At 42.1% G+C, this 25663-nt stretch overlaps 1 protein-coding gene across 3 annotated transcripts in view; it reads right to left on the bottom strand.

The window, feature by feature from the left end:
- The window catches only part of PIK3CG (phosphatidylinositol-4,5-bisphosphate 3-kinase catalytic subunit gamma), a 43280-nt gene extending 36190 nt beyond the window's left edge, over positions 1-7090 (bottom strand). The window contains exons 1-2 of one of the 3 annotated variants that reach the window (XM_004046018.5): positions 6988-7090; positions 2775-4781 (exon numbers count right to left, since the gene is read on the bottom strand). In XM_004046018.5, the coding sequence (XP_004046066.4) occupies positions 2775-4769 (1995 nt within the window). In that variant the 5' untranslated portion in view covers positions 4770-4781; positions 6988-7090. Of the gene's footprint in view, positions 1-2774; positions 4782-6557 lie in introns of all 3 variants that reach the window. The other 2 variants (XM_004046019.5, XM_004046020.5) reach the window with 2 other exon arrangements.
- Between the last annotated feature and the right edge of the window lie 18573 nt (positions 7091-25663).

The raw sequence follows: 25663 nt of genomic DNA, 5'->3' as shown, positions 1-25663 counted from the left end.
TAACTGGGATTAGAGGCTGAAACTCTTGACTCACAGTCATGTGCTGCTGATAAATTCAAAGGTGAAGAGGTGAGGGAATTTGCTCTAATTAGGTCTTACTGGTTTTGTTGGAGGGGTAGAGGGGGAAGATGGAGACACTGTAACCAATCTATAAAGTGGAAGGTAAGAGGGAATGTGAGAAAGAAAATGGACAGTGGAGATATAGTATAATACACGTAAGGAGAAAAATATTTGTTAGACGGAAAGATCCTAAAAGCCCTATAGCTTCCCTTTTCGGCATCTCACTGGCAAGTCACTGAACTGTCTCACAGGTCCTTAACTACAAGTAAACAGTGGCTCTAGATCAATCCACACAGAGCAATCACTACCCTCTGCCACACTGTGGTGTGTACAGAGCTTTCTGTCCAAAAGTCCCTGATTTTATGTTTTCTTAAGTATAATTTGATCTTCGTTTTTAGTGTTTAGTAATTTTCATATCACTTGGCTGATGTTAGAGAATATTGACTTAGTACAGCTCCATTACTGACGAGGAAGAACTGATAAAATGTAAAAAACACAATTAAACCTTGTGAGTGCATAGGTGTTTCATTGTTTTCTGTGCTTTTCTGTAAGTTTGAAATAGTTCATAATTTTAAAAGCAGCAACACTAACAAACATTGTTCAGATTATTATAAAAGCATATATAAAGTTAGAGGATAGATGTCATATGTAAACATGAAGAGAGACTTAATATTAAATATCTCGGAGTATACACTTTATGAATAGAAATGGTGCATCCTTTTTTCCTAAGGAATGGAAGAAATTCACATTCTAGTTTATATTTTAGGAACTGGAGGCTTCTTGGAAGGATTTATAATTCTTCCTCTGGTTTTCCAGTTTGGACATGATCACTAGTGGCTTCATCATGTTTCAATTATACAAGTGTTTACAAAAATGCTTTTCAAAAGTATGGTCAAATAGGTGCCACTGTAGCTGCATCAAAGTCCTTAATTCTGAGAATGTGGTCTTTTAGCCACCAGTACTCATTTTCGCAATGTTTTAAGTTTCTAACCCAGATGTGAGTCTTTCTGACCTTCTTGAGGTTTCACTTCTGTAAAGACAGTGCGGATCGCAACTAGGAGACCATTTTGATCAGGAATGAGTCATTTAGCCATAGCTGAAAATGTCTCAAGTAGTTTTACAAATGACTATTCTTCTTCAGATCTAAGACCACAAATTCAATGTTAATATTATGTATTGACCTCTTTCATTTAACACATTTCTAAAAAGAACATTATTCATTTTCCAGCTCTTTAAAGTTTACTTGTGAACATGACAATGAAAAATAATTCCTGTTAGCCTTGGGATTTGCAACAGAGCTCATCCAAGTTTTTTTCATGTTGTTTTTGTTATGGAGAGCTAGAAAACTGAAGATTCTTTAATTATTCTAAAATTCTTTAGTGTTATACAGATATCTCAACTAGTGAAAAAACTACTGAATATATTTAATGGATGAAAACAAAGCCAAATGTAATGTTTCAAGTATCTGACTAACAGGAAGGTGAAGATTGAGAGTTAAAGTTGAGGCTATCCAAAATGCTTATCAGAAAACTCCAGAACTTCCTATAAATACGGATAGTGATTAAATAGTTTAGTGTGTAAAATTCAGTCTGGCTAATCCTAAAGATCTCAGGTCAAATGTCACTTACTCAGAACTGTCCCTGGGTCTCTTAATCAAAATTAAGTGTCCCTTGGACCCCTGGACTCTTTTCTCATAATACGGTATAGTTTTCCCTAAAGTATTTGTCACAATTTGGTATTAAACATCTATTTGTGTGTGTACTCATTTAATGCCAGTCTTCTCAGTACATGTTGTTGAATTAATGAATGAAGTCTGTGCTCTAAAATAGCATTTCTATTCAAATTCCTTTACTTCCTTTCCCTTGTCAAGCAGTACAATATAAGTTGAGAACTGCTAAAGTGAGCAGGGGAACTGTTCCCCATTCTTTCTTTAACTTCTTAGCTAAACCTTAGAAAAATCACTTGTCCTCTCAGGACCCCAGGGAACATCATGAGAAACGGAGTAGAAATACATACAGTCCTGTACCTATCTGCAGAGAGGAGCTTTCAAGATTCTACCCAGATATGAGATACTATTCTGTGAACTGTAACAGACATACACAGAGAATAAGACCTTTTATCTCTAGCCCCAGAATCCTGACACCAGACTGATGAAGGATATGGTGGTGGATTTGTAAAGGATTTCGGGTAGTGAAAAGAGCAGGATCTGGAGGCAGACCTCCTGGGTTTGAATTCTGGTCTACCTCTTTCAAAGTATGTGACCTTGGGCACATTACTTAGCCTCTTTGTACCTCAGTTTCCTCACGTAAGAAGTGCAAATGTTAATTTGACCTCCATCATAGTTATTGGAAGAGTTAAATGAGATAATACACTGAAAGCATGTCAGTCACTTGGAGCCTTGGCACAAGAAAGCATTCAGTAAGTGCAACCTATCATTAAAATAATAAATGAGAACAAAGTATTCCCACAGGGCCAATTCTCCTAAAAACGTGAAGTACTAATGTCTGCAAAACCCTTGTCAGCAAACCCTCCAAGACAGTAAAAATGTACATGGAACAGTTTACTACTTTTTGAGGCGGCTTCGTCAGATCTACTTTTGCCGATGATGAAGCTCTGAACAAAGGGCATTTGATGACAACTGAATGGAGTGCCTGTGCATATGCAAATAAATTCCTTTTGAGAAGGCTTCCATTGATAACACCAACATCCCCTACCTGGACTAATTGTAGAAGGTAATGCAGAACATCATCATCCTCCAAGCTCTCCAGTTTCTGAACTGCAATGGCTCTTACATTTTCATCTGAGAAGTTGCAGTCCAGGAGTTGCATTGTTAACCCAACATCCAAAGCACTTTGATCCCAGACTTCCCTTCTGGCCAACAATTGGTATGTTTTGGCCACAATTTCTTGCTGTCCCCATTTCACTGAACTAAATAGCTTAGGATATGCTTTTGGGTGCTTAAGGCTTTCATATCTAAAATGCCATAGCAATTCTTTGTCCTCTGCTGTGAGAGGGTTAAGTGGATCAGTGGCTATGATCGCCTCCAATTGCTTGCGAAGCTGGTTGGGCATTTCTGCTCGAACCCGGTCCCCTTCCGGGTCAGGGGTGGGCTGATGCTTAGGCAGGGCTATCGGGTGGCAGTAATTGTCCAGAAGAATGGAGATGGACATTGAGTTCTCCTTGTCTGGGTTAGTTGCAGACGTGAGTTTGTCAGCATTGAAGCTTCCTTGGTCTTCTCCCTTCCCGGATATCTGCCACATGTGGAGGACGTATTCTCCACGGCGCAGGAGGAAACGGTGGTCTATCAGCAGCAGGTTCACGTAATAGAGAAGCTGAACTTTGCCCTTGGACTCAGAACTGGGGGACTCTGCAGAGGCCTTGCTGGACAGTGCTGGAGCTTTACCGCAGTAGATCTGGAGGTTCAGTAGAGCCCCTTTGGGCAAGTCTTTGATTTTGATACTGAACTCAAGCCACACATTCCACAGCACCTCCTCTGTGAAGGGTTTGGGGCTGGTTCTCCTTTGGCAAAGGACTTGTTGCCCATGCTGGATGTTTGCCTCTACAAAAACTGTGAGGTCGGTGTTCCGAGGCAGGACGGGGATATCAATGCCTCTGATCTTGACCCTGAACTTGCGGTCGCAGTCCCACAGGGACACGGTGAACACACTCTCGTGGTCCTTGCCGTGGATGGTAAGCTGCTCATGGTAGCCGGTGACTCCCGTGCAGTCGTCCACCAGCGGCCACTCTTCCTTCCTCACCTCGTCTAGGGCCGGGTCTGGAGGCGTGTCCAGTACCACGTGAATCTCTTCTCCGTTCTTGAGGCAGTGCCTCACCCACTGGAAGTTTTTGATGGGCGTTTCGCCCACCAGGTACTCATCCCGGCCACAGACGCGCAGCACAAAATCCTGTTCGCTTTGGCTTTCGGGAATATCCATCAGAGATTTCTTCTTGGCCATCTTGGTGAAGAAGCTTTGCAGGATGGCGCCGGGGGTGTCGTCGGGTGAGACCTTAATGGTCTGGCTGGTGGTGCTGCGGTGAATGACGATGAAGATGCAGTTGTTGGCAATCTTCTTCCACAGGTACTCCGGGAGGGGCTTGGACGTCACCCACGGGTGCATGGCGTAGAGCTTGGGGTCTCGGCTGGCCACCTCCGCCATGCGCGGGGTCACCAAGCCACGGCGCGTGAACTCCAGCTCATCGTCGTGCACGTTGCTGACGTCAGTGACGTCATAGCCAATCAGCGCGGTGAGCTGTCGCTGGAAGGCTTGGGACTCCTCGGAGGGCGGGTGCCGCTGCACCAGGTGGATCTGGCCCGGGCTCCGGTGCGTGGCCTTCCAGTAGCGCAGGCAGTCCAGAGTCTGCACCACCTGGTACTTGTCGTAGATCTCGTACCACTGCCCCTTCTTCTGATAGAGCAGGAGGAAGTGGTCCGGGCCCAGCCGGTGGTAGAAGTCCGCCGCCACGCTGGTCTCCAGTGCTCGCAGCCACACCTGGGCCTTCATCTGCTCCACGTTGCCGTGGCCCGCCACGTGTAGCAGCGCCGTTTCGGGGCTCTTGCATTTGCGCTGGCTGGTGGGCAGTACGAACTCGATGGGGATGAGCTCCATGGAGGACAAGCTGGCCGCAGCACTGCGCGGCTTCATCCTCCGGCGCCTTCGGCAGTTGTCCTCTCTCAGCACCACGGGCTGTTTATAGTTCTCCAGCTCCATGCCCTATGCGACCTGGGAGCGGAGGGACACAGGGATTTGTCACAAGAAAGGCACTTTCCCCTTATATTTTCTGGTGAGATGAGGGAAGAGGAGGTATAGGCGGCGTACATGTGCACAGGGACCCAGAGGGACCAAGTATTTTAAACTGGAAGCACTACAGCCCTTCAGAGCGTGGGCTTTGGAGTCGGGCCGGTGAGTCCTGGCCCAGCCACTTACTTTCTGGGTGATTTGGGCTGTTTAATCTCTGAGCCTGTGTCTCATCTCTCAAACTGGTTAGTAATGAATGCCCCAGAGGGAGAGTTAAATAAAGTAATACTTGTTCAATATGGGTGACAGGTATATGGGGGCTTATTGGTCGTTCTACTTTTGTATACTTTGAAAATTTTAAAGAGGTAGGTAAAACACTCATCCAGCACAGCGCATGACACATTATAATGGCTCAGAATGGACATTGTTCTTAAACATACTGAAACATATAGATTACTAAAATAGTACAGTTAAGAATCAAGTCCCAGTTTACAAGGTGCAACACGAGATGCCAAAAAACCTCACTTTGAAAACAGGCCTTTAACTTACTTCCTCTTTGTTAAGTCTCACACTTCTTGGAACCCAGACACCTCACCCAGCCTTGCTTCACGTTGCCTGTTTCCAAACTGCCTGGACCTAGGATCTACTCCCTAATAAATTTCCTGCCTCTTGGTTTCATTTTTTCTTTCTAATTAGGAAAGCAAGTCATTTCATTTGTAAAGCTAAAACATATCGGAATTAGTAAAGTTACAGTCAAAACCATTTGCAGATATGTAAAATTTTGAATCATGGAATTTGTCAGCATTCTGGCTGTCATTGCTATATTAGGGCAGTATCTTTGAATAGTCACCCAAGGGTGTACTCTCCCGATAGGAACATTTAGGTAATTTTAACATTGTTTAATTAATTAATTTAAATTCATTTGATCTGTCTCTACTTAATAGTGGAGGAGCTACAGGATGGAAGGCAGGATTTCTGGACTCCAGTGACCTTCTGTTAAGACCCCCAATCATTTAACTTCTTTTTTGCCCTAATATTTTCATTTTTGTAACACAAATTCACAAATTTATTCTCATGAACCTGCTCACTCTTTCCACAAAATTCAGTAAGTACCTACCCTTCACAAAGCACTTAAGTATAAATGGGACATACTGCAATATGAAATCCTTCAAATAATAATTGAAATTTGAAAGGTATTAACACTGAAAGATTAATAGGTATTTTGCTTTCAATGTTTAGTATCACTGCATTGTAATACATTATATTCTAAACGAATCAATTATTGAAACAAAAAATTAATGTTTCAGAAAATATCGTTTACTCTCTTAAATAACTAATGTTAGACTTAAAACTACATTATTTCCTTAAGAAATAGTGGAGCATTTGATGTATACCAAAAAGGAGAGCTTGATAAAAAGATAAGAAAGACAAATTTCATTTGATCCAAACTTATGTTCAAATCTTGGCTTAACTTTTAAAACCAATATTCCCTCTCTTAAAATATGAAGTTATACTTAGTAAGTGAAACCAACTGTCCCAAAGAACTGTCTCTTGTGGCTTAAAACATTCATTTTGGTCTTTTGCTACATTATAGAATAACTAACAAAGAAGAGAACTGTAAGATACATTGATATGGACACTAACTTGAAATAAAACATGTCCAAATTTAGGCAGCATATAAATACACAGCAATAACTTCTGCCTCAGTGATACCAAACGATCTTATAAGATGCAGAGGAAAACAGGCTGACTAATACTCACTGGTTTCCTTCATGGTTGAGGCTATGAAGCTTTCCCCTTTTATGAGAAGATGTTGGAAACACTGTAAGTACAGTAATCTTGAAGCATGCACTTGTAGGAATATGAAGCCTGGCTGCCGTGCCTTCCCTTTTCCTCCCAAAACAAAAACAAAAATGTGATGCACCTGCAAAACTATTGCCGGAACCTTGTGGATATCCACAATACAGGTTGGACTAGACAATGAAACACAGACATTCGGTGGTAGTATCATCTCAAGAACCGGCAAGTTTCAGATAAAAATAATCTAGCCGAGAAGGAAGTGCCACTATTCCGAGTCAGACCCCAGAAAGAGCAAAAAATAGAAGGAAGCAATACCTGATAAAGCAGCGGAGGCGATGATGCTGAAGGATCATTTGTTTAATTTTTGAAAACAAAACAAATTCAAACCTACCCAGTGTGCGTCTAAACTCTTCCGCTTTTCTGGGGCTCCCTTCATATCCAGATGCAGAGGAAGTGTTGCAGTTACCAGGAAGGAAGTTTTAACCAAGTTGATTATACGTGTGATTGCTCATTTTAAAAGTGTCAGAAATGCATTTCCTGTTTTAGCATAGAGAGGGTAGGAGTATGAGACTGAGCAATGTTTACCATGGTTTTTCTTTTCTTTTTTTTTCTCTTTCAACTAATTTTTCAAAAATTGTGATACTGAGACAAAATGACATAAATCCAAACCAAAATTACCCATTATGAGACATAAACATATGAAATATCTTTGTAGCTAGTTCTAAGAGCCACAGTATTAGGTATCCTATTAGGAAGACTTTTACCAGTCAAATTAAACTCATTCCCCTCCTGGGAATTCAAAAGAATCCTTGTTCGCACACGCTAACTGAGGGGTGGGGGAAGAGAAACCTAGTCATCTTGAAGACTAAGTTATCAAGCTGAAAATTTTTAAAGGCATGGTCTGCGAGCTCACTTCCTTAGCTTGGTGAGAGCTTTCTCTATTTTTTCAGAGCATTTGGGGCCTAAAATATCACTGGCTCAAACTGAAAGCACTGCAGCATGTACATGTGTGTATATAAATGTGACATACTGCAGTAAGTAACCCTTCAAATAATGGTTGAAATGCTAAAAGTATTCAAATTGAAAGATGAATAAAAAGGTATTTTGATTTTAATACTAAGTACCACTACATTGTAACACATTATATTCCAAACAAGGATCAACTATTGAAACAAAAATTAATGCTTCAGAAAATATCCTGTGTTGAGGATGGAGCCTTACTGTCAGCAACGATTGATTAATTGACTGTAGACAAAACAGAAGGAGGTTGCCTGGTATCATGGGGAAATTGGGGAGCTGAACACTGTTACAGCATCAGGCAGATTCCATCCTGGGAGTTGGCTCCTGATTCCTGTGGGAGTAGAGAATGCATAGAAAAGCCATCCTGAATCATGTTTAGAGTAGCGTTGTATCTTCCAGGTGACCTCAGTTCTTTCTAGAACCTCCAAGCATCCTGAACCAGCGCCCCCTCCCTCCATCTCAGAATTCCCTATGCTAGAGTTCATCCTCCAATCGGGCTGTTGAGGGACTCCAGCTGAGCTTCAAGGGCAGCAGATAGAATGGAGTTGACCTCACAAGTCTCTTGGAGGTATGTAATTAAGAGTTCCTCTGAATTACTCTGATATTGAGATAAATGATTGATTTGACTTATTTCCTTTTACATATGCCTCTTGGGTTTTAACTTTTAAATAGCACTCTAATAGTTGACATCAGCAGGCAAATAATTTAATTCAAAGGCTGCCTCCCAAATATTTAGAGGGGTGTTATCAGCTTCTCAAAGCATATTCCTATATAGGAATACTCCCTTAGGAGGCTGGCAGCTTTAGAAGCGCCAAGGCTGGCTTTCTTGGTTGGTCCTGAGGGAAGATCAACACACTGTAGCCACCAAGCCATGATGTGAGAGCTTGCCAAGCTGTGTTTTACCCAGAGTGTGTGGGAGGGTTCCTGGGGGTGGGTGGAGTGGGAGGAGGTTTGAGGGTGGGGGAGCTGACCTCAGAGGGACCATGAGCTTGGCCAGCCCTGTTCCCCAGATCATTCAATAGATCCCTTCCCTGTCCTGGCTCAGTCACTTCCAGGGGGCCAAGTCCCAATCTGGCACTGCACATACACACACATGCTACATTATTCCAGAAACACGAGACTCAGCCTCTTGGCCCTGCCTGCTTCTGAAGGAACTATTCAGCTAAGTTTGATTAGGCAAAGGATTTTCTGTTTTATGACTAAACTGGAAAATACGTCAGGTTTATTGGTGGCTTGAGATTAAAAGTACCCTGCTCTTCCCCAAATCTTAATATAGCCACTAAAATTTGACTATCTGTAGTAAATGTTCCCAGTAAGAAGTAATGGCAAAGATTTCCTTCCTCTGTGGATACTTCCTCCATGTAGAGGCATCCTTTACGAGTAAGAATATTTTACATCCCCAGAATATTTAGAAGACCTTCAGTCCTCATTAATATCCCATTTTAATAATATTTTTCCCTTCTGTGAATCTGTGGACACAGAAATCATTTTGGTTGGGAAAAAAAAAACACAATCAAAGGCTCTGACCTTCTATATCATATCAGTGGTCACAGCAATGACAAGATAGAACAGTTTAGAAAATAAGAACACAGTAGGAAGTATCAGTGATCAATAGACATTAAAAATTATTTGTTTTGAGTAAGGCTCTTTGCAACAGCCTTCAGAGAGATTATTTATGGTCTACTTGGAGAGACAGAACATGCAGAGGAAAGAATAACATGTGCAATGCGTTAGCATATGCAGTCCAAGCGGTTTAACTGTGTGATGTAACTTTCATTATGCAAGCCAACAGTTTACTGGAGGAGTTCACTTTGGGTGAGATTTGAAAATTTTTGTTTTAAATGTGCAGGGGAAGGTCCAGGATTCAAGGCAAGAGGAATCACAGGGGCAAGTCCTCAAGCCAGAAGGCATCTGTGGGACAGTGAACAGATCAGTTCACTGAAATGGAGAGTCTGAGAAAGATAGCAGTGTGAGAGACAGGGAGAGACATGGCCAGACAAATGTGTGCTTCCCATACGTATTTCACGTGTTGCCACATGTAAATAGTGGTGACATGTGTATGGCACACTGAGGTGAACTGAGGAAGCTCCTCAAAGCGTGAGACAACGGGTGCATCCCCAAGGACCTCACCGCTTTGGTCATACTGGCTGGGAACTCTGTTATTGGTTATTTACTGTTGGAGTAGCTATGTCACTCAGACTCGAGGGAATCTTTCATCTTGAAAAAACATGATCATCTTGTCATATTTTTTTTTAGCTCAGCTTCAGATGGTTTATACGTTGTGATAAAAATGCAAAAAGGCATTTTAATCTAATCTGACAGTTTAGTTCACCTTCATACCTTGCTTTGTTGTCCGAGCACAAAGGCAAACCTTTATGAAGCTGTGCCTGATATTTTTTGGTCTGTATTTGGTAAGATTTAAGAGACGCATCCTGGTATTGTAGAAACACACACATTCATGAGACCTAGGTTTATTCCTGCACATTCTTTAGGCCTCATATATGCGCCTTCATTTCTTTTGGCTTCCTAATCTACCAAATGATAACAACCACCCTACATATTTCACAGGAAGTTGTTATAAATCTTCAGTTTTCAATGGAACAAAAACTTATCTCACCGTACTATGTAAGATATTATGTTAGATGACTCTAGAAGGTACAGAATTCCAGGTATCAAACACCAACACGACACACAGAGGAAGAAGAGTCCATGCCATCTTGTGTGTTTCTTTTTCAGAGAGAGGAAGACTTTCCCAAAGGTCTTCTGGGTCCCCTTATGTCTCTGGCCAGAATTGTGGCAAGGGCGCATTGATACCTCAGCCAATCAATAGGAAAGGGGATAGAATTATGTGAATGGTTTAAGCTAATCAGAATTTGTCCCCTGAGTTCTGGCTGGCTAGAGAGTGGTGGACACCAGAACCAAATGTCAGGGCTCTGACTATAAGGACAAATGGGATTAGGGAGGATTGTAGGAGACTGTACCACAGTCTTGATTCCATTAGGAATGTAGGCTATTATTATGCCGTGTGGGTGGAGGGGAGCCACTTCAGGTTCTGAGAAAAGAAGCTATGGGAAATCAGTCACAGTCAACACAACTCCATGGACCTACAGCCAGATCTAGGTCCCTATGGGACCTTCCACTTCGTTCTCCATTCTTAGTATCAGAAACTGACCATTGAGCACATTTTTCTGTTTCCTTGTTTAGTTAAACTTTGACAATACATAGTAGTAAGCACTTCACAAATTTCTGGAAAAGATTTTTCTATAAATTGGTTTTTAAAAATCCAAAATCTTTGCGTGATACTTTATTTTTATTTTATTTTTTATTTTTGAGACAGAGTCTAGCTCTGTCTCCCAGGCTGGAGTGCGGTGGTGTGATCTCAACTCACTGCAACCTCCACTTGCCAGGTTCAAGTGATTCTCCTGCCTCAGCCTCCCGAGTAGCTGGGATTATAGGCATGCGCCACCATGCCCAACTAATTTTTGTATTTTTAGTATAGACTGGGTTTCACCACATTGGCCAGCCTGGTCTTGAACTTCTGACCTCAAGTTATCCACCTGCCACAGCCTCCAAAAGTGCTGAGATTACAGGTGTGAGCCACCACACCTGGCCTGCATAATACTTTAGACCTTTTATGATTTATCCCTTATGAACTATCCTTAACTCTCTCTTCCAGATTCTCCTCTTCCAATTCCCTTCCATGATTGAATTCCACCAATTTCTGCTCTCATACCTTCTGTGTTCCACCACACCTCTGTGCCTCTGTGTGCCACTCCCTATGTCCTATCCCCTCCCCTCATTCTCTCTCCTCTCCCTCCCCCTTCTCTCATCCCCTCAGCCATTTGACCAGCTCCTGCTTCATTGGTATTCAGAGTGAGTAACCTCCACTGAGAGGGCTTTCTGGTCAGGAAAGCATAGGGTTAGGGAAGCTTTCTCCCAATAGTAACCACCACAATAACAATATCACCACCAATAAGCGGAAGCTCTTCTTTAGGGAAGGGTCTCACTCTGTTGCTCAGGCTGGAGTACAGTAGTGCAATCTCAGCTCACTGCAGGCTTGACCTCCCGGGCTCAAGTGATCCTCCCATCTCAGCCTCTCAAGTAGCTGGAACTACAGGTGTGAGCCTCCATACCCGGCTAATTTTTTGTATATTTACTAGAGATGAGATATTGCCATGTTGCCCTGGCTGGTCTGGAACGCCTGGGTTCAAGTGATCTGCCTGCCTTGGCCTCCCAAAGTGTTGAGATTACAGGCGTGAACCACTGTGCCTGGCTCACAAACTCTTTTATGGCACTTTCTTTGAATCTTACGTTGATCTAAGAACTTTAGTACATTCATTCATTTAATCCTCACATCCTTCCAAGGAGAGAGGCACTACTATTGTCTCCACTTACAGGTGCTAAAAGCAAGGCACAGAGAAGTTGAGTGGCTTGCCCTTGGTGCCACAGGTGGTAAGTGGCAGTCATCATAGCACTTCTCCTGGGTGAGGACAGCTGGTGACTGGGCTGCCTCCTCTACCAGACTGGGTTCTTTGAGTGACTGCTCTGTATTGACTTGCTGTATTCCCCAGAGCTTAATACAGTGCTTGCCACATACAAAGCCAAGGCCTTGATAAATGTTGGTGGAATGGTTAGTTTGTATAGAGTCTCTTTTTTTGGAAGGCATTGGATTCCTTTGTATTTACAGGAAGCAATGGGAGTACTGAGTGATATTCGCAAAGCCTCCCAGACTAACCAAAACCCAGACGGCCCCTCCCTTCCATGTAACCACGTAACGTAAAACTCTCCAATCTGCCTCCTCTTCAAACCTTGCAATGTGAAACTTGGGAGGAAAATGGTCTGTAGGGCGTGGAACTTAGGAGGGAACCTAGTTTGATGTTATAAGAAACCACAATGCTTTAGAAACATCTCCTTTATAGCTCTTATTTGGTCCAATTTAGTAGTTTTCTTTGTTGTTCCATTCCTAATATTGACTGAAGTATAAGACCAAAGACCGTTGGTACCATGTCCTGTGAACAAGAAATCCTCCCATGGAATGGATATCCAGACCCATCCCTGAGTTCCTGCCTTCAGAATTACCTGCTTGCTGCTAAGGAATTTTATCTACCTACCTATGCACCTATCTAATCACCTACCTAACTGTCTCATCCACCTCTCACACACACACCATGATCCTGACAGAGACAAAGCTGATTGCAATAAGGGAGTAGTTTCCGAACCAAATCTGTTTCCTTCCTTCATAGGATTTTCCCTGTTCAAGAGCATAGCAGAGGGTCCTAGGAGAGAGGAAGAATGAGTAGATCAGCTTGGTTGGAGTCTGCTCTCAAATCCCTGGCTCTGAGGCTGGAAGGGAGATTATAATAGGAGCTGCTTCTCAGGCCTTCTTAGGGAACATTTCCTTCCAAAGCCCTGGTTTCTCAGCTTTGAGTCTGGCAGGAGTCACAACCAGCTGGAAGGAAGCCAAGAGGGTGCCCCACCTCTCCAGGTTCAGAAAAAGGTCACAGGAGCAAAGCAGGCTTGGGCTGGGAAGTGGGTGTTGGGGCTGGCTGGGAGCCAAGTGCTTTCCTGGCCCCCAGGAGGGTGAGCCAGGTCACTGTGAGGCCACGGCCCTTCACCTCCTTCTTCTTCTTTTCAAGCAAAAACCAACTTTATTCCAGTGGCCTCTGTACTGCTTTCTTCTCTGATGGGTAGACAAGGACCTTGCGGGCCATGGGCACTAGCTCCTGCAGGGACCTGGGGCGGGACAGGGAGGGATCTCTACCTGCCTTGCTCTATACCTAGGAGGAATCTTTTTGCCTTCAAAGCTTGGCCTGCATTTTCTGGAATTACCCATCATATGTGTCTGTTGAATCAAGTGAGAATTTTCTGCAGATTGGGAAATGCCTTGCAGGGTGTGTCTCAGTGAGGGCTCGAGTTCCCCCGGGTGTGCCCCTCTGCTGCCATAGCGGTTCTCATTTTCTTTTCAAATAGATGCCTGGGCAGTCTCCATTCCTCCAGCCTTTTTCATTCTCTCCTCCTCCCCTCTTGCCTCCTTTTCTTTTAAAATAGTATGTACAACCTGAAGGGGAGGAGCTTCTGGGTTGCTGGTAGTTTCTTGATGGGGTGCCGGCCTAGCTTATGATCAGTTTGTGGAAGTTCATGAAGCTTCGCACATACAAAGCTTGTGCACTCAATGATCACTTTTCTGTATGTGAATGTCAAAAATTAATTTTACCCAAAGATTTAAGCTACTTTCCATATTTTTTTTTTTTTTTTTTTTTTTTGGAGACAGGTTCCCACTGTGTCTCCCAGGCTAGAGTGCAGTGATGCAAACAGGGCTTATTGAAGCCTCCATCTCCCTGGCTCAAGCAGTTCTCCCACCTCAGCCTCCCAAGTAGCTGGGACTAGAGGTGGTGCACCACCATGCCTGGCTAATTTTTAAATTTGTCATAGAAATGGGTCTCGCTATGTTGCCCAGGCTGGTCTTGAACTGCTGGCCTCAAGCAATCCTCCAGCCTTGGCCTCCCAAAGTGCTGGGATTACAGGCATAAGCCACTGTACCTGGCCATACTTTCTTAAACAATTAAGAGTGTTCCTCGCCCACCCCACCCTCCTTTTCCTGCTACATTCTTGCAGACTCCTTTCCATGTGAACCTTGATGTTTCAAGTGGAGCCTAGTTTGGAATTGTTGGGTTTGCCTCTCACAAGCTCTGCCCTTGGCGTAGTGGCTCCATCTTTATATTAGCTGGGGGCCACGGGTAATTCAGACTCATTTGGAGGGAAAGGGGTCTTCCATTCAAGCTGATGTTGTGGCATTCCATTTAATTATTCATTGACTTATGCAATAAATGAGTGCCATGAGTGCATTGTGTTCATGCATTCATTAAGCATTTGTTATTGAATATCTTATGTAATGGCACATGGAGTTTCTGTGTGCATGGAACTTGAAACCTAGCAGGGCAGAGAAGATGTGCACCTGTCATCATCACAAAGCATGGCATGTAAGAAGTGTCCTCCGGGCTGTACAGGGAAAGGGCTGCAGGAGTCACAGCAGGATGCTGCCCTTTCCAACTAAGCCTTCCAGCAGAAAGGCCGCAGTAGAAGTGGCAGGGAGAACAGCGCAATTCAGCTAGGCAGGGGTGAGGGGAAAGAGCATTCCAGAGAGGGAATAGTGTAAGGCAGCCAAAGTTCAGAAGAGTGAAATTCATTCACTTAAGTAGCCTTGAATGGGAGAGGAGGCCCAAGGAGGGTGGGCTCTGGTCAAGCCATGGTGTTCCTGAGAAGGCCATGGCAAGAAACATGGCCTTCATTTGTAGACATTGCTAAATAATTACGAAGAACTAAATTGAACAGGGTGGAAGTGGGAGTAGGTGAGGGGATGCAGTACATCTCTAAAGACCCCCTGCTTTCTTTTTAAAATCCTGGCTTTATTCAAGTATACTTAACATTCCACCCCCACCCCTGCCAGTTTTAATCTTTGACATAGTTCTCTGAGAAATGAAATAGTCTTAACATATTCATTATGTTATGCTAACTGTGCTGATTGCTGTAACAAAATCTCAGTGGCATATTTCTTTTTCACCTTACAGTCCCATGCAGGTTGGATGGAGAGGAGCTGTTCTAATCATTCATTCTGGACCTGCCTCCTTCTAGTTGGTGGTTCTGATTTTCCCTTGGGCCTTGAGTCCTCCATTCGGTCTGAGAATGGCTCACATTTTTGTGCCCATTTTCCATTGGCCAGAACTCTGTCACCATGACCCATCTAACCATGGGATTGGCTGGGAAATACAGCCTATCTGTGTGACTAGAGGGAAAAGAAAATAGGTTTGGCAAACCCATAGCATTATGTTTGCCAAGAAAATACTATACATAATAGAACTTTATGAATATGATAAAATTTAAGTACTATCCTACATCTAATTTCACGTGTTATGAATTCTATCATGAGACATTTAGAATTATAGCCTTCCACCATTAGACAATCATTGATGTCATGATTATATCTTGTCTCTATGTTGAGTGGAAGTGATAAGTAAAGGGTTTTACAAAACTAGAAACTGGCAGTCCTACCCTGTTGCCTTTTCCAAACTGTTCTATAACGATGCAGTTCTTCCTTCACTCGCCAGGAAATTCTGTTCTAATCAGACGGTGCACATAACATGAAGAGAGATTAATAGGTAGCTACGGGATTACATTGTTAGAACTTGTCATTGTCAAGGCTAACCCCAGAAATTTCTTTTCTTTTTTTTTTTTTTTTTGAGACAGAGTCTTGTTCTGTCACCCAGGTTGGAGTGCAGTGGTGCCATCTTGGCTCACTGCAACCTCCTCCTCCCAGGTTCAAGCGATTCTCAGATCTTAGACTCCCAAGTAGCTGGGACTACAGGTGCCTGCCACCACGCCTGGCTAATTTTTGTATTTTTAGTAGAGACAAGGTTTCACCATGTTAGCCAAGCTTGTCTCGAACTCCTTACCTCAAGTGAGCTGCCCGCTTCAGCCTCCCAAAGAGCTGGGATTATAGCCACGAGCCACCATGCCCAGCCCCCAGAAACTTTAAATTCACACTTTTGAAGTGTTTTGTCAATTTATTCTTCTACCCCATCACTATGAAAGTTTACCATAATAAAAGTTTATTTTTGTGAACTTTAAAAATGAAACTATTTTTTGTAATAGGTTTATATGTACTGTCAGCAGGGAGGGAGACTGGTGGAAGGTCTGTGTGATGTAGTCATTTGGAGACTGGGATGACAGGGGCTCTGCTTTCTTCTACATGTGGCTTTCAAGAAAGCCTCAGGCATCAATACCAGGCCAGAAGATGAGAGTGGAGGATGGTGCAGGAGGTTTAGGGCTGGGTCTAACAATGGGAAATGCCGCTTCCATCAACATTTCATTGACTATTGTGAGAATGGGGGTCAGAGAAATACAGCTCCTGTTTCAGTTCAGCAGTGACTCTACCTATGGTGGGGGTGGGGATGGGGTGGAGACAGAGGGCCAGTCTTTGGTGAATAACTAGTCATCTCTGCCACAGCCAGGCTACCAACTTCTCTCTTTTTTTTTTTTTTGAGATGGAGTTTAGCTCTTGTCACCCAGGCTGGAGTGCAATGGCATGATCTCGGCTCACTGCAACCTCCTTCTCCCAGGTTCAAGAGATTCTCCTGCCTCAACCTCCCGAGTAGCTGGGATTATAGGCACCCCTTCCCATGCCCGGCTAATTTTTGTATTTTTAGTAGAGACAGGGTTTCACCGTGTTGGCCAGGCTGGTCTTGAACTCCTGACCTCAGGTGATCCACCCTCCTTGGCCTCCCGAAGTGTTGGGATTACAGGCATGAGCCACTGCGCCTGAACCCAACTTCTCTTCTTAAAAAAACTTACATGTAGTACCCTGACTTTGCCTAAATTAGATGTACTAGACATACTGCTTTTACGAAAAGGAAAGGAAACTTTGCTTTAATATGATAGTTCTAAAATAATTCAATGTTTGTTGTTGGTGATATGATAATATAAATTTGTTGGATTGATAATATGAGTCCCAGACAGGGGAACAGTGTGGATTATTACATGGTGCCAAGGTCCAAAGGAAATGAAAACCAAAGGCAAGTGTGGTAGTCAATAGGGCAGGTCATGCGTACTCCAATTCTCCTCCTGCAAGAAGGCAGGAGGTATGACTATATTCTCCCACCCTTTGAAATTAGGGGTAATCATGTGATTTACTTTGACCAATGAAATGTGAGAAGAAATTTGTCACAATTTGCCGTGTTTCCTTCCCTCTGCTGTGGAGACCTTGGAAGCACTTGTGATGGAACCGTGTCTACCTGACTCCTGAGAGACTGGGGTCAGTAGAACCCCCCAGCTGACCCATGTTGGACATTTATGTGGGCAAGAAATACAACTTTGGTGGGTCAAGCTGTTGAAATCTTGGGATTGTTTGTAACCATAGTCCAATTTAATATGTTCTGATTGATACAAAAGATTATTCTTGAAAAAATAGGCTGATAATATTTTGGATCGGATTTTTATAAGGTTAAATTTCACTTGATAGGATTTGAAATGTAAGGATTTCTTGGGGGTGGAAATTTAGTTGAAATCAACTTTAAGTGATATAAAAAATTCTATTTATTCATTAAATGTGATACTTAATTTAAAAATACTTCAAAAGTGTGATATTATAAACTCCTTTATTATACAAATACCAGAGAGACAACTAATAATTTATGTAATGTTTAAGATACAAAATTATAGAAAAATATTAGCAAATTTCTTTTATCAGCAGCTTTTAAATGAGATATAATTTTCAGGGTTTTAGATGTGTTTTTTAGTAAAAGTAAATTATATTTAAATCTTTTTATCTTTATGAAACTACTCCTCCTTTCTCACAGGGATTTTGTGTGGCTTTTCTTAGAATCTCCTCCTTCTTAATGGTATTGAAATAACCAGAATTAATACCAGATGATCCTATTTCTCCTTTTGTCTCCTCAGTTCTGTTTTGAAAATTCTGTGATTACTGTATTTAAATTGCAGTATCAGTGCCAAATTGCTAACAGTGCCAAGATTCACTGTGGATACCTTATATTCTTTGCCCCCTGTATGCCTCAAAATGAATAAAGATGATGACAATACTAAACCGTGTATATACACCTTAATGTGAGATAATGGCTTATGAGTCTATTTCACAGTACAGAATGAAGTTCAAAGCTTGGTAGGAAACAGGGTGGGGCATACTAATGGTTCACAAATGCCAGTTTATGTCCTGGCTACATCAAAACCCTCTGGGAAACTTGTTAAAAACACAGATTCCTAGGTTTCCCTCCAATTTCCCTGAATCAAAACATCCAGAGAAAGGAGTTGGGGAACTGTATTCTTAACAGTCTCTCTCGGTAATTCTGCTGGGCAGAGGATCTGCCTTAGCAAAGGGCATAGAGGGCCATTCAGAGGACAGCACATGGAGCAGAGTGCCCTCCTTGTCTTCCATCTGCCATGAGGATATGTGTGTACTTCACTCTGTGCACAGAAGCCACCTTGAAATGGTGGTGGTGACACTGTTTGAGAAGGGAGAAAAAGTTCTGATAGGGAGTTTCAACTTTTTGTTTTTGTTTTGAGACAGAGTCTCGCTCTGTCACCCAGGTTGGAGTGCAGTGGTGTGATCTCGACTCACTGCAACCTCTGCCTCCCAGGTTCAAGTTATTCTTGTGCCTTAGCCTCCCAAGTAGCTGGGATTACAGGTGTGTGCCACCATGCCTGGCTCTTTTTGGTGTGTGTGTGTATTTTTAGTAGACACAGGATTTCGCCATATTGGCCAGGCTGGTCTTGAACTTCTGGCCTTAAGTGATCTGCCCGCCTGGGGCTCCCAAAGTGTTGGTATTACAGGCGTGAGCTGCCACACCCGGCCAGGAGTTTGAACTTTGACTTAGCTAAATATTTATCTCCAAAGAGACCATTTCAAAATTGGTAACACAGAGGTACTTTTAAATGGAAAGTTTTATTTTTTCCTGTTGGTGGGAATGAAGGCCCTGAAAGAAGATGAGATCAGGTATAGAAAATAGATGTGGTTTTTTCTTTGCACAACAGAATCATGGTGTATATAACATCCCTCTATTCTGTAACTTATCATTTCTAAAATTTATTTGACATTAGGATGGTTTTTCAAGTAAAATTTATTGAAAATTCTGTGGAAACTACTGTTCCTTGGACTGTATTTTGGGAAATTTTGCTCCAAATTATTTTGCTTCGTGTGTGTGTGTGTGTCTGTGTGTTCAATGTATATTTATACAATCTTGCAAAGCATTGTCATGCATAATTGGTGGCTCCCCCAAGTGGCAAACTCAAAGCACTATTAGATGGCTGATGTGGGGGATATGATGCCACATTGATTTGAAGATCTCAGCTCCTAAAACTGAGATATAAGAATGAACAAACATGGAATGGAAGGTTCAGTGTCTTAGTTTAAATTTCTTAAAAATGATGGATTCCAAAATTGAGATAATGATTTGAATGCAAGTCATTTATTTGGGAAATAATCCGAGGAAGCCTGGTGAAAGAATGAGATGGTGAGACAGAGAAGGGGGAAGTCAACAACAGATATATTGATGACCACTCTGGGCATGAGGACTCAATTCCTTTGGTATCCTCTAAGAAAATAGGTGAAACATGCCTCAGAACTGGCCTGTTGATGGAGAAGGAAGTTGATTATTTATTCTTCATTGGTTGGGGGTTGCTCCTGTGCACATTAATTCTTTGGCATTTCTGGTCTCTCCTAAGCTTGGGCTGAACATGCCACTGGGTAGCGAGATACAGGTGCTTAAGGTTAGAATCTTTTGGTATTTGTGGGTACTGTTTTCTGAAGACTTCTACATGGGGAGAGGGGGATATGAGAGGTTTATTGACAGCATCTGCCATACCCAGGTTAACTCTCATCTTTTAAGGTCACTGCTTCTGCTCCTATTGGCAAAACTACCTCTTATATTCTGGGGTTGTGTCATCAGCTGGAACTGCCTATTTTGGCACCAACTATATGATCAGTAGTAGCATGTAATACATTTTCAAAGGACTTGCTGTAGACACAAATTCTGGGGACATCTTTTCATCTTACGTTACAAGAAACAAATGATGTTTGATAAAAGCTGACCCATAAGTAACTTAAATTCTGAATATAGGAAGAAATGTAGACAGGCATTTCATGGCCAAGTTAGTGCTTGAAAGTCTGTCAGATTAGAATCCATCACTGGTGATATCGTTTGGCTGTGTCTCCACCCAAATCTCATCTAGAATTGTAGCTCCCATAATTCCCACATGTTGTAGGAGGGACCTCGTAGGAGATAATTGAATCATGGGGGCAGTTTCCCTCATACTGTTCATGTGGTAGTGAATAAGTCTTATGAGATCTGATGGTTTTGTAAGGGGAAACCCCTTTCGCTTCATCCTCTCTTGTCTGCCACCATGTGAGACATGCCTTTTGCCTTCTGCCAAGTAAGATGCGCCTTTCACCTGCCACCATGATTGCGAGGCCTTCCCAGCCACATGGAACTGTGAGTCCATGAAACCTCTTTTTCTTTATAAATTGCCCAGTGTTGGGTATGTCTTTATCAGCAGCATGAAAGTGGACTAATACAACTGGTGACCTGTGAAAATGGTCTCGGTCAAATCTAGTCCACCATGCTTAGGCAACCTGACAGGTCATCATGGTAACAAACCTGAAATTAAGTAGTTGACTTATTTTAGCAAACATTTATTGGGTCCTTATGTTTATAATAAAGAGCATACTGAAGGTGATTTTAAAAGCAGTATTACTGAACTTTGGAGCTGCTTGGAATTATGCAGCATGCATTATGAGCCTGTTTAATGTAATGGTTAGGAACATGGACTCAGGAACCAGACTGCCTGGGTCCATATCCTGGTTCCATTGCTTGCAAGCCTGCCTTGGACAAGTAACTTCACATTTCTGCCCCTTTGTTTATTCTATACAATAGTACCTCCTTATCAAATTCTAAGGATTAAGTGAATGGATATACGTAAAGCTTGTAGAACAGAATCTCACACAGGGTAACCAATAAGTACATTTTAGCCATTAAGTAGCTCCACCTTGGTTTACAGATGAGGGAACTCCAGCCAAGAGATGCTTAGTGACCTCCTCAAGGTTACTCTGCCTTAAACTCATAGCAGAGTTTAGATTGGAACTCATGTCTTCTAATTTCTAGAGCAATTTGTTTTCATTACAAGTTGCTGAATGATGGCAGACAATCTCTACAGTTTAGATGTTTGTTATTATTTGAGAGACAAAGTCAATAATATTTTGAGAGCAATTTAAAAAGATTATAAATGTAGGATAAGGCTGGGTGTGGTGACTCATACCTGTAATCACAGCACTTTGGGAGGCTGAGGCAGGTGGATTGCTTGAGCTAAGGAGTTTGAGACCAGCCTGGGCAACATGGCAAAATCCTGTCTCTACAAAGAACACAAAAATTAGCCTGGCATGGTGGCATATGACTGTGGTCCCGGCTATTCAGGAGGGTGAGGTGGGAGGATTGCTTGAGCCCAGCTGGTTGAGGCTGCAGTGAGCCAAGTGTAAGCCACTGTACTCCAGCCTGGGCAACAGAGTGAGACCCTGTCTCAAAAAAAAATAAATAAAAAATAAACATAGTATAAAGTATCACGTAGAATCTACGAATGCTAAATGTAGAAGAAACTAAAAGTAATGTGTGGAAATCATCATGGCATCAAATTATTATAGAATCTTCCTGAAAGAGAAGAGCCTTGAAGTTTATTTGGCTCTTGGCTCATGCTTTTAGCAAGCAATGGATTTGACTGGGAAGGTAACATGGGAAAGGAATGTGTGGATAAAACATTAATGCCTGAGGAGATGGGCTGGATTGTGGGGGTGCTGAGGTTATAAACTGGTGGCTTGAGGTAAGATCTAGGCCCATGTATGTGTTTTGTTTGGCCTACACAGAGTTTCACAAAAATTTGAGTTGGGTATTTTATCAGTGAAGGTTCTTCAGAGGATCAAAACCAGTAGAATATGTATGTGTCTATGTATGTATGTATATACGTGTGTGTATGTTTATATATGTACAGAAAGCATGCATATATACACATAGAGAATACATACATATACGTGTGTGTATTTAGAGAGAGAGAGAGAAAGAATTATTTTTAAGGAATTGGTTCATGTGATTGTGAAAGCTGGCAAGTTTGAAATCTGTGGGGCAAATCAACCAGCTAGAAATTCAGATAGGATTTTTGTGTTACAGCCTTAAGTCAGAATTCTTTATTCCCTCTTCTCTGGAAACCTCAGTGTTCTGCTCTCAAGGCCTTTAACTGATTGGATGAGGCCTCTCCACATTATTGAGGATAATCTCCTTTGCTTAAAGTCAGCCAATTTTAGATGTTAACCACATCTACAGAATACCTTCACAGCAACATCTAGATCAGTGTTTGACTAAACAACTTGCCACCATTGTCTAGGTGACACATACAATTCACCATCATGGTTACCAACATTTAAAAAAATCTCTAGATTTTAAAAGGAAGAGCCAGAATTCTAGCTTCTTTTGAAAAATGGAAGATCTGGCAACCCTGAAACTGCAAGTCCTTTAGATGAGGAAGGGGCAATGGTGGGAGTGGGTAGGTTGGTTCCTTTGTGTACTTTAATATGAGTGGCTCTACTTTTCATCTGTTTTATGTTTTGTGCTGCTCAACTGTTTGAAAACTACCCCTTAAGACTAGCATGGCCATTTTACAATGGAAGAAACCAAAGCCCAGCTTCTCAGCTTGGTTTTGTATGACCAGCTGTCTTAGTCCATTTTCTGCTGCTGTAATAGAATGCTACAGACTGGGTAACTTATACAGGATAGTTTATTTGGCTTATGGTTCTGGAGGCTGGAAAGTCCAAGGGTGTGAGCACCTTTGTGCTGTGTCATTCCATGGCAGAAGTGCAAGTGAGTGTGAAAGACAGTGAGAGGATGGGGGATAAACATCCTTTCATAAGGAACTCACTCCTGAGATAACTAATCCCACAATAATTCATTAATTCATTCATGAAGGCAGAGCCCTCATAACCTAATCACTTGTTAAAAATCCTACCTCTTATTGTCACAATTAAATTTTAACATGAGTTTTTGAGGGAGCATTCAAACAACAGCACTGTCAACAGAAAGCCTTTGAGCACTCTCCAACTGAGTAGTCATGCATTCCCAGAAAATTCTCATCTGGTGAGGAATAACTGAAGTAGTGAGAGACAGGCAGCCAGAGGATCAGTGCAGAAGCCATGCCATTATCCATGTGCAGCATCCGTGTCCTAGACCAGATAGTGGCTCTGAAAATAGAGAAGGAAAATGAGTAGTAACTGTACACAAGCTGAATATCAGTGAGTAAGGAGTGGGCAAGGCAAAGAAATCTCTAAGGTGTCCAGCCTGTGGACTAGGAAAACAATGACACTTTTGGCAGAAATGGGAAAACTGGAAAGGGAATGCATTTGAAGGGCCAACATCTTTAAAATCACTTATTGCATTGGGGGCTTACTTTTTTTAATAGTAAAATTACCTGAAACTGGATAAAATAATTTTTTTAATAATTCACTTTTTTAAAAGCTATACTTCACTTTTATCCATCCTCCATTCCTTAAAACAAATCACTGTTTTACTTTGGCTGTGAGAATTTGCTAACAGCAAGTGCCAGGATAAACCTAGTGTCTGATAGGAATGACTGAAAATTTGGTAATCTTATAAATGTATAATTTTTACCTGTACTTTAGATTCTAAAAGATTTATGTAAAACATTTAGAATCTTAAAGCTAGTAGATAAAAATATACATTTTAAAAATGTAGCAAAATAAGCATAGGTAATATTAAATGAATTAAATTCTTATTAAAGAAAATGTGTGAAATAAATAATACACTTTTAACCTCTGTGATGAATTCTCTAGAAATAGCTTTAATTGGCTCCAATACAACTGCCGTTTTAATATATGTAAATTAGCACCTTGCATAGTGTGCCCGAAGGTTAGCTATTCAATTTTAATATAATTTTCCCTTTAAGTTAATGCTCTCTTAATTGAACTAGTTTAGAAATGTCCTCAATCAGAATTAAACTCTGCACAATCTCATCCTTAGATAATCCTCAGTTATCCTCTCTCAGAATGCTTTGTTTATATATACCCTAAGTAAGAATACCCTCTTTAACTCCAATATGAAAGTATCCTCTGAACTGATCACTGACTTGAATGGGCTGCATACTCACCAATACATTGTATATAATATCTTGTCTATGGCTATACGTGTTAGTGTTCTATAAAACAACAACATTTAAAGAAGGTATAACTATGCGACCAATTAAAAGACTTTAGGAGAGCAGAGAAGTAGACAAGACAAGGATGAGTGTAGTAAAAAGACTGAAAAATGGAGACTGAATTTTAGGAGATAGCTACAATGGGGAGTTGAAGAAGGGAAATCTAGCCGTACAGAGATAAAGAAGAACTACAGAGAGTCAGTCAGAGGAACCAAGAGAACATTGCTGTCTTAGTCCATTAGGACTACAACAAAATACCATAAACTGGGTAGCTTTATTTATTTATTTATTTTGAGATGGAGTCTTGCACTGTTGCCCAGGCTGGAGTGCAGTGGTACAATCTTGGCTTATAGCAATCTCCGCCTCCCTGGATTCAAGAGATTATCCTGCCTCAGCCTCCCAAGTAGCTGGGATTACAGGCACCCGCCACTATGTCTGGCTAATTTTTTTTGTATTTTTAGTAGAGATGGGGTTTCACTATGTTGGCCAGGCTGGTCTCGAACTCCTGACCTCGTGATCTGCCCGCCTCGGCCTCCCAAAGTGCTGGGATTACAAGCATGAGCCACCGCGCCCAGCCTCATGTAATTTTTTTAGAGACAAGGTCTTGCTTTGTCACCCCGGCTATAGTGCAGTGAAGTAATCATAGCTCACTGTAACCTTGACCTCCTGGACTCAGGTGATCCTCCCACCTCAGCCTCCCGAATAGCTGGGACTACAGGCATGGGCCACTAGCCCAGCTAATTTTTTGTCTTTTTTAGTAGAGATGGGATTTTGCCATGTTTCCCAAGCTGATCTCGAACTCCTCGGCTCAAGGGATCCGCGTGCGTTGGCCTCCCAAATTATTGGGATTACAGGCCTGAGCCACTGAATCCAGCCAACTGGGTAACTTTAAACAACAGAAATTTATTTCCCATGGTTATAGAGGCTAGGAAGACAAAGATCAAAGCACCAGCAGATTTGGTGTCTGGTGAGGTTGGTGATGGCAGTCTTCTCGCTATTTCCTCACCTCACCTGGCAGAAGGAACAAGAACGTTCTCTGGAGTCTGTCTCTCTTTTTTTTTTTTTTTTGAGATGGAATCTCACTCTGTTGCCTAGGCTGGAGTGCAGTGGCTCGATCTCAGCTTACTGCAACCCCACCTCCCGGGTTCAAGCGATTCTCCTGCCTTGGCCTCCCGAGTAGCTAGGATTATAGGCATGTGCCACCATGTCCGGCTAATTTTTGTATTTTAAGTAGAGACGGGGTTTCACCATGTTGGCCAGGCTGGTCTTGAACTTCTGACCTCAAGTGATCC

The sequence above is a fragment of the Gorilla gorilla genome, chromosome 6 (genome assembly GCF_029281585.2).
Source record: "Gorilla gorilla gorilla isolate KB3781 chromosome 6, NHGRI_mGorGor1-v2.1_pri, whole genome shotgun sequence".
NCBI classification, from domain to species: domain Eukaryota; kingdom Metazoa; phylum Chordata; class Mammalia; order Primates; family Hominidae; genus Gorilla; species Gorilla gorilla.
The sequence above is the reverse complement of the archived record's forward strand: the minus strand, read 5'-3'. Positions and strand labels throughout refer to the sequence as shown.